Raw genomic sequence first — 12,800 nt, 5'->3', positions numbered from 1 at the left:
GAAAACCATCTTCAGGGCTGCCGACAGTGGGGTTCGAACCCACTATCTCCCGGATGCAAGCTCTGGAGGTATAGTGTATTTGAAGAAGTATTTTTCACCTATGCTTGGCTAGGCTTCTAGGTTATAAACTCTTTACGTAATAATGTTAAAACTTCATAAATAAAAGGCACTCTTAAGAAAATAAAAAAATAAAAAGCATCCGGGAGATAGTGGGTTCGAATCCCACTGTCGGCAGCCCTGAAGATGGTTTTCCGTGGTTTCCCATTTCCACTCCAGGCAAATGTTGGCACTGTACCTTAATTAAGGCCGCTTCTCTGACCGCACGGCCAACTCGCCCGGTATATTTCCTGTATTAAAATCGTATTTCACTTGTAATGCAGTATAGGAATTTCGTTAGTCAACTGTTCGGCTGAGTGTTCATCGTAGTTTCTATTAAAATTCACGCCACTTTTTATTTTTTTTATTTTCTTAAGACTGCCTTTTATTTATGAAGTTTTAACATTATTACGTAAAGAGTTTATAACCTAGAAGCCTAGCCAAGCATAGGTGAAAAATACGGCTTCAAATACACTATACCTCCACTCTCAGCTTTATTAGGCCGGGCTGAATGCCTCCGTCTGTGGAGTCTGGTCTTCTGAGCCCTAGTCATCAGGTTTGATCACGGCTCAGTTCGTTGGTATCTCAAGGTGCTTAAATACGCCATTCTCCTATCTATACATTTTCTGTCACTGAAAAGAACACCCGCGGGACAAAATTCCGGCACCTCGGCGTCTTCAAAACCCTCCGAGAAATGTATTCGTTCGGTCTTAAAACCAGTAATATTATTTTTAGTCGTTGTTGTTCTGTTCCCAAGATAACTGGTTCCATCCCGGATGAAATAGGTGGTGTTTCGCTGTGTTTAAGTGAGACAATTCTTTGTCATCTTCTGGCACGTTCAGAAACGCCTGCAGTAGAAAATTTAAACACATCTCTAAATTTATTGGAATTTAAGAGACATTAAAATAATAATAATAATAATAATAATAATAATAATAATAATAATAATAATAATAATAATAATAATAATAATCTCTCACATATACACATGAACCCACAAAGTACACAGAGCTGACGACCACGTTTTCTCTAGCCCCTTAATGAATATGAACCGATATCCTTGTTTCGACCGACTTGACACAAGAGATTAATTAATCATTGTTAGCAGATGTACGGCCGTACATATTTGTCCATTGATATTCGTAGAAGTTAGACTTCTGAGATATTTGTACCTGATCTGTATTTTTGATAGTCTTAGTTCACTTCCCATTTAAATTTGAGGTGCTAATGTTTTGTTTCTTCTTTTGCAGGGTGTGGTTTGGGGACGTGCCTTCCAAATCAAAGGTGAAGCTGCCCTTCCTTACCTGGATGCGCGAGAATGCAAGCTGGGCGGCTATCTAACACAGCTAACTACATTCTACCCCCGAGGACAGCGCGAACCCTTCCTTGCTGTTCTGTACGTCGCGACGCCCACAAACAAGCATTGGTTGGGAGATGCTCCCCTGACGGACATGGCCCGCCAGATTGTGGACTCGTTCGGTCCCAGCGGACACAACGTCGAATACGTCTTGAGATTAGCCAACTTCATGCGGGAACACATCCCTGATGCTGAGGATGAACATCTCTTCTCCCTTGAAATACTCATTCGCACATTCATTAAAGAGAAGCGCCTTTGCCTTGCCACATTGATGGGGCCTGATGTGGCTCCTCTACGCTCTGATTCGGATTCAGAAAGTTCATCGGACGAAGCAGAAGGTGCTGTCGGAGGAGAACCTGCTCCTCGTCCAGGTTCCTTCCAGTACACTTCGCGAATGCCACCAAAGAAACTTCGTTGCTTGAATATATGATCTTATGTTACTGTATTATTTTATGGTGTATCTGTTACCAATGAAGTCGAAGCATTGGTTATCAGTGAATGCAGCTCAAAGAAACTAAGAACTCCACAGTTATGTCTCGTGGGGGATATTAATGCCTGTTCAGTTGTTGCTACAATTCAGGACTACGATCCGTGCCTGGGAATGGCGGTAAAATTTGACAGGATCCATGCAGTGTCCGTAAAGAACACTATGAAACGAGAGAATTGCTTCGAAACTTGAAAGACTTTTCGCTTTATATGCGAACAAATTCTTTCCCTTTGATCATGGAAATACATCGGTTGTAATTAACCTTCTCTCTATCGAATAGTGTGATAACGCAAGAGGAAGAAAATTTGCTTCTTTGAATTCATTTCTTGAGAGAAGAATTATTCCTTTGGGTCATAACATTTAATATTCCTGTTTTCCTTGTTAACTTCGAAAGAAATAATACTACTTGTCATTGCAAGGAAACTTGACGAGCACTAAAAGCTGAAACATCTGTTACATCATTACCTCAATAGGAAATATTCTTCCTCAAGGTGAGTGAATATGATATTCTCAATCATCCCATGGGCCCGAAAGCAAGGAGAAATGTTAAACAACTTCCATGAAGTTCCCATCAGTGTTATTAAGATGCCAAATGAATGTCGATTATCAGCCTGTTACTGAACAAGTTACCAGAACGCTGTTATTCAGTTTAGATTAAAATATTACACAATGAGTTTTGCTGGTCAAAACTGGCATCATTATTGTTATACTTTTTAAATGTCGTGCGTTGTTTTTAGTTTTCGGGACTAGGCCTAACTGATGGTCACAGTTGCATTTGCTGGTCTTAACTTGTACGTTGGGTTTATTTCATTCCACGTATGAGTGCTTTTCATGCAGGTGTTGTTGACATGTCAACAGTATTGGCGAAAATAACTATTTTACCTTGAAGAAACACGGGTTCCTCGCTCTCAAGACATGCGTGATATTTGTGAAGTAACAGGATCATAGTTTGAACTGTTCGGCCTTTGATACTCGTGTCAAGTGTGTGTGATGAACTCGCACATTTCCATGCTTTAGTTGGCAGAGCAGTCTAAAATTCTTTCGTTTCGCTCTGTTACATCTGACTTCTATTTTCGCAATCTTAAGAGATTTCATCCGGAATAACCCAATTAAAGACTGAAAGATTAGTTGTAATCTGATGCTTATATGTACCGCTAAATATGTTAACTGTACTAGTAATTAAACGTGAAGTCAGAAACTATGTAAAGCTAGTCACCGAGGCGTGAAACTGACAAAATTTGCTGTGATTACGGGTGACTTATGTGTTTTAGAAATACGTAGGCCTACATAAAGTTAAAATTTTATGTATTATTAGTAGTTTTAAAATCGCAGCGGGTTTTTTATGTGCCACATTTTTTAAAATGGATTTCCATTTTTAAGTTGTTATTAAGTCTGTAACATGCAGTGAGTGCAGTTCCAGAATGATCAAATGTAAAATATGATCATTGGCGCTAACATTAAAAGACACACATTTTGTAGTTACAACATATGTAAATAAATAAATTGTTGCTGTGGGAGTAATATCGCATACACCACAATGCTCTTTCTATCATTTATTTACCTTAAGACTGGTCACGCCTCCCAGACACAAGGATATGCAGTCCGTTAGAACATTTTTCGTTGCAATCATTTTCCTATGCCGATTCGTACCTTACTATAGGGATGTATATTTTCAGTATAATACATTTAACGTTAATTTTCCTTTACATATTAGCACAGGAAATAAACACAAAGAACGTTGTTCTGATGGACTGCATATCCACGTGTGGCTGGGAGGCGTGAACAGTCGTGAGGAGGATGGTGGACAGGAAGAGCATTGTGGAATACGGGGTATTCCTCACGCAGCGACGAAATACTAAAACAAAAATTGAATCCACTTAGTCTTAGCCGTCTTTCATAGTAAAATTTGAGGCAACATTCAGTTCGTTACAACAATTACTTGCTTCTTAGAAATCAGATTATACAGTATATTCCGCACACATATCTGGAAATTAAACTGTGAGACATATCACCTTAGTGAACAAAGTAGACAAGTTCTACTGCTCTTCTATACAATTAGGGAACTCTTAAGCTACCGGGTCTATAATAGTGGAAACGTAAGAGAAAAGGTGAATGTACCAGGTATATCTGGATTTGCTAGAATATCTCTTTTAACTAAAGTCGATTAGAGAAGTGCAAAAATTGGAGCTGAAGCTGGTTCCACTATCTTTCACGGTGCAACTCCAGTTCATCAGTATTTCCATTATGAGATAGTTCTTAAAATCGTGCAGTTCCTCGCAATAAATAAATAAATAAATAAATAAATAATCAACATTCATTTCACTCCCCCATTCTATATGTAGCTGTTTAGTACCATGTGTACGGCAACACACAAACTATGAAAGACTCGCTTGGTGTATCAGAGGAGCATTTCCATTCTTTTCCACACTCCCACCCCGCTCGTAATCTTTGTTACTAATTGCTTAAAGTATCTGTATAATAAATATAAGAACATAACTGTGTACAATGCTGTGCCAAAATTATATTCAGCAGTCCTGTCAAAACCTTTCAGTCTGGCTGTATTAGACAGCTTGGAGCGAGTGAAATGTTCGGTGGTGACTGCCTGTATTTTAAGCTAGGTCGCTAAAGGAAGCTAAGAACCAAACGTTCTCTTATGTAGCGTCAAGAATGAAAAAACCTGTCTTTTAAGTCGGTGCGAAATTTAAAAATATAGAAAGGGGTCTTTTACGCTGGAAAGAATGGCCGGACTGCAAATGCTAATGTATTAATATATGCAAATGGAACTACAGTTATATCTTAAGTGATTAACTTAACGATGCTTGTCTTTAATTCACTTTTTATATAAACTGTTTCTCTTTTAATATTCTCTCAAACGATCTGTAAGTTTTAGGACTGTCCTTCAAAGAACTGGAGTTACAGCACATAGTGTCATTTCTGAACAACGTTGTTAAATGACCAACATTTAACTTCTAAACGTTAGATATGTTTTCCGTGGGAAATAACCAGTTAAGAATAATTCATCTTAACGAACTCCAGACAGCGCTCTCTGACCAAATTTGGTGTTACTTTTATCCAGTAGGTTTGAAGGAAATCCACCTAAGTTTTACATGAAGTTTCCGGAAATAAATACTCCTATGATAATTTAAAACTACTTATTTAGCTGTTTGAGCATGTAAACAAAATATTGTGGAGAAACATTCACCTTCTTTGGTCAGATATAGCTGAATTAATGTTGGACAGTTCTAAAAATGTGTAAGTTATAGTAGGAATAATAAAATGGTAGTGGTCTATATTGAAATTTGATGTGTTGGTACTTGGCTCCTTTTGTACGATGGTAAATTAATATACAATGTGTATTTTATAGTCAGTAGGTCTACATTGGCATAAATTTGTATGAAAGTGTTTGTGTTTCAAGACAAGGAGGCATACATTATACAAGGAACGATATTTGTCAGCATATTTTACAATGATATTGATTTTAAATTTGTTTCATGACCCCTGTGTTCTTCAAATTACCTTACCATGTATTTTAAAAATACACAGTACAGTGTGTGATCAGTCATGAAATGTTATTAACAATGACATAAAAAAAGCTATATCTTGTGATAAACAAGATTTGTACGTTTTTCAGTACTTGAATAAAAACTTTTTTTCTAAATATTGAAGTTTTATATGTTATTTCACTACTGTAAATTTGGCCAGTTGTATTTCACTTTTCTTTCCCTTAGTTACTAAGTAAATGAGTGGATACTGGGAAGTATTGACAGGGCTGCTTTACAGGCATATGTAAAATTCATATGATGTACGTGTACCAATCGCAAGATTCTTTTCACAAATTTCGCGACGATATATCTGAAATTCTGCAAAATATTCATTGCAGTTTCACTAAAACATCCTGTCAAAATGTTGATAGCTACGTTATATTTTTACAGAAATACAGGGTGGTCGGAAACAACGTGAACAGAGTATGTGAGCGTTAGAAGGTTGGTCAAACTGATAAATCATTTTTAAAAAATAATTCTGTATCTCGAGCAGTTTATTAATGAGCTGCTGAGCTTGCCCAATCATATCGCTTCGTCGGAAAATTCAAATGAGCTATGCGAGGTGGTATTGCAAAATCTGCATGTGGCTTAATAACTAATCGAGAGCACAAGAATTCTTATTATTTCGCCGGGAGAGCGATTTGAACACGCACGTTTGACCTGCCATGATCGCACCACAGCAAGTATGCTATGGTGACACCAACTGAAAGCCACGATGTGTTTGTGTTTCGTAGTCATTTCTTGGCATGGCTCTGAAATCTGTCTTTAAGACACGTGGAGATTTAGAAACACCACCTCACAAATCCCATTTGAATTTGCCCGCGGAGTGATTTGATTGACTAACATTAGCAGGTGATAAAATTACAATGGCGTAAGATATCGAATTTTTTTTTTTCAAATTATCAGTATGACCAATCCTCTAACGCTCATATACCCAGTTCGCATTGTTCCCGAGAACCCTGTATACTTGAGGACAGTCCTAAGTAGACATATATTTCAAATCCCAATTCAGGAAATGGGTATGGGTGCTTGGCAATGTGAAAACCCAAATTGAAATGTAGTGCTCATTTTCTGCCTACCATCCTGAAGTTAATACAATAATTCTGGAAAGGATTGAGATTATAATTCGATCTTCACCAGGAGACACCATACTCTGTATATCACAGATTTATTTGCGCTCTGGAGAGATGTAATGACATTTTCAAGTGATGCATCCACCTGTCCAAAGGTAGGTTTTAAAAGTCAATATCATTTCATGTTCCGGAATGGACGGGCGGTATATAGGGAACCGAAATGGTGATTTTACTCTTCCACAATATATACAGAACAAGACCAACCTGACTGGAAATCGACCAAACGTGATGGAATTCCACCTCTAAAACTTTTTTCATGTGCATTTTTTCGTCAGGAGGATTAATAAGGGAGATATCATGAATGGTCAGTTTTGCAGGTTAAGTCCAGCGGACATAGTCCAAAAGGTGTTTTCCATGGAGCAGATTCCTTATCTATGTAAATCAAATCGTAACGACTGTGTGCCTCTACATCGACTATTTTGGCGACATTTTCGTACACCTTTCCGTTTAAGGGGTAATAATGACCATCTGCATAATTTTTGGTTTAGTTTCCTGAAAGTCCTAATTTTTACCCGCCTCGCCCAAAATCCAGATTGCGGCATAATCTGCCAGAAGAAAAGAGATAATTGAAATAATTCTCCATGGTAGATAGTCAAGACATTGAAAATGGTATCGTCAAGTAGCTGTTACGAAATGCTACAAATTTGTCGTACGGCAGCTCAGTGCTAAGGAGCGGGAAATACGTTTCACGAACCCGGGTCAGAAAACAAGATTCCCCTGAACCCTTTATGTTTAATTTTTATAATGTGTACTCTTATCTTAGAAGTGAAGCTTCCAGGGTGTGTAGAATTACCGGTATATAGTTTTTTTCCGGACTGAACCGTCTTGTTTTCTGTAAATCACGTACAGTTTGCCGACGTTTCGAATACATTGCAGTATTCTTTGTCAAGGCAACTGAAATACTCCTACTCGATCCGAGGTAATCAGTCTCCCAGGCAGCATCACACTGATAACCTCGGATCGAGTAGGGTTATTTCCGTCGCTATAACAAAGAATACTGCAATATATTCGAAACGTCGGCAGACTGTACGCAACGTACGGAAAAAGAACTGAATGTGTACTCATGTTTATTTTTCACAATTGTTACCCTAAAAAGTTCATTTCTCACATCCATTCGTGCGAAAGTAAATACAGGAAGGGTATTACATAAAACTTCCACTAGAGACTGGAACATTGGCTCGCATATGTATAGTAGTAGTAGTAGTAGTAGTAATGTACCGTTTTCTTATAAAACTCTACATATTACAGATTTAAAAATCATTAATTTATTATGTGGCAATATTTACAAAATACAGGGATCATTTGAAGAAACTACATAGACGTGTGTGTTGCGTTGATTTCGTTTTTTATACGGTACATGCATTGGCAAAAATAATAAAGCAGCCTTTGCTAAAAATAAAGATGAAAAGCTCTATATACATGAACTTTCGGAGTAGTGAAAATGAAAACCTACAACCTGTTTTCCAATCATTGACCGGGTCAGGGATGGAATGAATGAAGCAGATATAGGCTGATAGTACGATGGGGTCGCCACTCCCAAAGTGATTTATTAATGACTGATACATGCTATGAAATGAGAATGGAGTGTGTTGCTGGAATGAAAGATGACAGGGAAAACCGGAGTACCCGGAGGAAAACCTGTCCCACCTTCGCTTTGTCCAGCACAAATCTCACATGGAACGACCGGGATTTGAACCACGGTATCCAGCGGTGAGAGGCCGACGCGCTGCCGTCTGAGCCACGGAGGTTCTTTCGGAGTAGTAATTGTGAAAAATATAATGAAGAGCAAAGTTTGCTTTTTGTGTGGGTTTGCTGCAGCTGAACATGCCATTCTCTCCTATGCTAACATTTTTCACACCGAGCGAGCTGGTCGTGCGGTTAGAGGCGCGCCGCTGTGAGCTTGCATTCGGTAAATAGTGGGTTCGAACCCCACTGTCGGCAGCCCTCGAGATGGTTTTCTGTGGTTTCCCATTTTTACACCAGGATGTACATTAATTAGGGCCACGGTCGCTTCCTTCTCACTCCTAGCCCTTTTCAGTCCCGTCGTCGCCGTAAGACCTATCCGTGTCGGTGCGACGTAAAGCCAATTGTAAAAAATTAACTACGTAACTACAGTACGTACCGTACTCTCGTCGGTCATATTCATGCCTTGGTTTACCCTTACCGTTCTTACCGCCTACACTTCCCTAACAAAGCTGAACAAGTCCTGGGTCTCTTAAGATGTCCTATCATTCTGTCTTTTCTTCTCGTCGAATTTCGCCAAACTTGCTCCTCTCACCAATTCGATTGAGTATCCCTTAATTAATTATCTGTTATATCCATCCCACCTTCATCATTCTTCTCTAATACCGCATTATTATAATGTTGATGGCTATGATATATTTGAAAATACAGTATATATACTTCATGACAATGCTGCATAGACTTCATCTTCCAAATCTGAATTCAGGATATGGATATGGGCGTTGTATCATACATGTTGGCAGTATACAAACCCAAAATCGTATAATAATGAAGGAAAAACCCTTCATGGTCAACGCGGGTTTCGAATCTGGGTACGTAAAATTTGATTCCTGCGCCTTAACACTGAGCTGCCGTACGACAAATGTGATAGTTGCCTAATAGCCTCTTTGCACGCCACGATTTTCAATAAGGTGAATATTTCTAAAACGGGAGGTTATTGGTGCCCTGAACTACATACTGTATCACTGTTCACCACATACCTGACATGTGAGGTTAGATTTAAGTTTCAAATAATCAGATATCATTTGGTTAATAATCACATCCTTTATGGAACACTTTTGTCCCATATTCAAGTAATAATATCGAGCAATCTTCTCTAGCGCCGATAATTAATATAAACTTTTGCCTGAAAATTACAAATTTGTACTCTGTTCCGTGCTCGGTTTAATAGAGTACTAATGTCATAGCACTTGCTCTGAACAGAGTCGCTACGTCCCCACTAGTTCCAACACTGCGGTACAATGGCGGTGTTGCTAAGGTCAGTGCGACCGCACGCGATGAACACGAAGATCGAAATGGCGCAGGTAGCAAGTCTGATATGGTCGGGCCGACAGGAAGACATGTCTGCCGGATACCACTAATTCTTGCCCTTGCCTAGTACGCTTCGTCCACAGCAAAGACTCCTCATTTCGGTATTTGTCGTACGACAAAAATGTACAGGTAATATATGATGGGAAATAACTGTTTACTGCGCATTATACCGATGAGACTAATATTAAGGGAGATATTAGTGACCTTCTGTTCTCTCTATATTAAGGCATTCCTTTGAAATCTCCTTGTGCATCGCAAAATGAGTAGCCAATATATGCCATCATACCAATGTCCTTTTTCAGGGTCAAATAAACAAATCAGTCTGTGTAATCCATCAAGTATACAACCTTGCCACATCACAGTCAACTGGCTGTAAAGAAATAAATGTATACTTGCTTGGGATCCGAACCCTCGAGCACCGTCCACTATTACAACTCCCCCGCGCCTCTGCCAAACGAGCTATTGCGAGGCTTGACATATAGCACGCAGTTACCAGCCTACACAATACCTGTTCCTGGTCTGTATGTGCCTCCTGTTGTAAGGTACATATTCCTCATATCTGTCCTCGTTTTACGGGTCCATTCGGTGTACTCGCAAAGAAGTATTAGTGGCGCTCACGATTTTTGCTGGTTTTTAGCCCGTAACCACACATCTTGTTATATGACAGCAGTTTAGGGAGAGGGACCAATGCATTTAAGCTATGAAGAAGTTAAAGCTGAAAAACATGAAATTCTAGGTGTACGGCTCACAATCTAAAGATAATAAGTAAGTTGATGTCTTTGGAGTGTACAGACCGGAGAAGGGTAGCGCTGACACTGATACGGATTTATTTAATAAGATACTCAGCTATGTGGGAAACGATATGGAAAGGGATGTGATTGTAGCAGGTGATCTCAATTTACCAAACGTCAATTGGGAAGGTAAAATAAGTTAATATAGGAAGGACAGCTGATTCAGGAAGTGATAGAAACAGCTAGAGGGAAGAATATTCTGGACTTGGTGTTAGTAAAACCAGACGAGTTCTATAGAGAAACCGGAGTAATAGATGGTAATAGTGATCACCTAGCTGTTTTTGTCGTAGTTAAAAATACATGTGATGGAAAGAGAGGTATGAGGGAATTTGTAAAAAGTAACTGTGATCGGTGGAAAACGGCACATAAAAATGTAAACATGCTCTGGAATGGGTTTAAATCGATTGTTGAGGAATGTGAAAACAGGTTTGTACCTTTAAAGATAGTAAAGAGTGGCAAAGACCCACTATATTAAACAGATATGTAAAGAGACTAAGAAGTAGGTGCATTTTGGAAAGAAATAGAGTTGGAAATGGCTGTGGAAGTAGGGAGGAATTGAAGGAACTTACTAGGAAGTTGAACGTATTAAAGAAGTCAGCTAAGGATAACATGAGGACAAACATAATTGGCAGTCATACAAATTTTAGTGAAAAATGGAAGGTACTTTAAAGAAGAAGCAAATTACAAGATGGACATTCCAGGAATTGTTAATGAACAAGGGGAGTGTGCATGCGAGTATCTTCAAAAGGCAGAAGTATTCAGTCAGCAGTATGTAAAGTTTGTTGGTTATAAGGATAATGTCCAGATAGAGGAGGTGACTAACACTAAAGAAGTGTTAAAATTTACCTGAAATGAAATGGTGTATGGCTTTTAGTGCCGGGAGTGTCCGAGAAGAAGTTCGGCACGCCAGATGCAGGTCTTTCGATTTGATTCCCGTAGGCGACCTGCGCGCCGTGATGAGGATGAAATGATGATGAAGACGACACATACACCCAGCCCCCGTGCCAGCGAAATTAACCAATTAAGGATAAAATTCCCGACCCTGCCGGGAATCGAACCCGGGACCCCTGTGGCCAAAGGCCAGCACGCTAACCATTTAGCCATGGAGCCGGACAAATGGACAAATTTACCTATGATAACTACTACATTTACAATAGTCAGTGCAACGTAAATCCAATTGTAAACTAACTAATAATAACAACACACCGTTCAAGCTATTAGACGACAATATTTCACCGTTCAAAATTTCGACTACAATTTGATAAACATGATTAGAACGAGGTAGAGGAAAGGTAAGGTTTTCCTGTGTATTTTGGTTCTCCTTTCTATCGAGCATGTTTTTCAAATGGTCGAGAAAAATTTGAACGGTGAAAGATTTTTGTCCAACAGTTTGAAAATAAAAATTAAAATCCATTGCCTGTTTCCAGTCATTCGACCAGCTCAGGAATGCAATGAATGAAGCCCCATCTAGCGGCAAGGACGGGAATTTTGCCGGCCGCCGAAGGCTGTCGCACTCCTCTGGGGCAATGATTAATGAATGACTGACAGATGAAATGAAATTATATTGTAGTGTGTTGCGGAATGAAAGATGACAGGAAAACCAGAGTTCCAGGGGAAGAAGAAACTGCCCCGCCTGCGCTTTGTCCAGCAAATAATAATAATAATAATAATAATAATAATAATAATAATATAATAATAATAATTATAATACTAATAATAATAATTATTATTATTATTATTATTATTATTATTATTATCTTGACGTCCGTTCACTTGTTACTGGTTTGAAGTTACACCGGGGTATCAAATTATGTCTCACTTGAGCTCTTTTACTTGCTGGAAAGCAACGATACAGAGTTATCTCATTTAAACTCAATTAAATGCCACCGATCTCAGCTGGGATCGAACCTGCTATATTGTAACAGAAAAAAAACTAGTCAACTACATCACTTATTCTTATTCTTGTTCTTATTCTACCGCAATTCCCACACCTGTGGGGTCATTGTTTCGAACTGTTGGTTTGATCCTGTTTTAGGGCCAGGTGCTCTTCCTGATGCCAACCCTATATGGAGGGAAATGATCACCATGGCGTTTCTCTGTTGTGTTTGATAGTGTGGCGTGTTGTCTGAATATTGAACCCATGACCTTGGCCCAAGGGTATAATATGAAGAGCAGAGTGTTGGGACAGACACAAAACACTCCGTCCCCGAGCCAGAATAATTAATCCAAAGCGATTAAAATCTCCTACCCGGCCGGGAATCAAATCCGGGATCCTATGAACCGAAGGGAAGTACGCTGACCATCCAGGAAACGTGTTGACACTAAGCCATGAGTTGAGGA

The 12,800-nt window shown here is 39.1% G+C and overlaps 1 protein-coding gene across 1 annotated transcript in view; it reads left to right on the top strand.

Annotated features, from left to right (window-relative positions):
* Positions 1–4,247, top strand: part of LOC136863387 (putative glutathione-specific gamma-glutamylcyclotransferase 2) — a 101,540-nt gene extending 97,293 nt beyond the window's left edge. The window contains exon 3 of the mRNA XM_067139796.2: positions 1,347–4,247. Coding sequence (XP_066995897.2) covers positions 1,347–1,883 — 537 coding nt within the window. The 3' untranslated portion in view covers positions 1,884–4,247. The remainder of the gene's footprint in view (positions 1–1,346) is intronic.
* Positions 4,248–12,800: the final 8,553 nt, after the last annotated feature.

The sequence above is a fragment of the Anabrus simplex genome, chromosome 2, assembly GCF_040414725.1.
Source record: "Anabrus simplex isolate iqAnaSimp1 chromosome 2, ASM4041472v1, whole genome shotgun sequence".
NCBI lineage: Eukaryota > Metazoa > Arthropoda > Insecta > Orthoptera > Tettigoniidae > Anabrus > Anabrus simplex.
The sequence above is the reverse complement of the archived record's forward strand: the minus strand, read 5'-3'. Positions and strand labels throughout refer to the sequence as shown.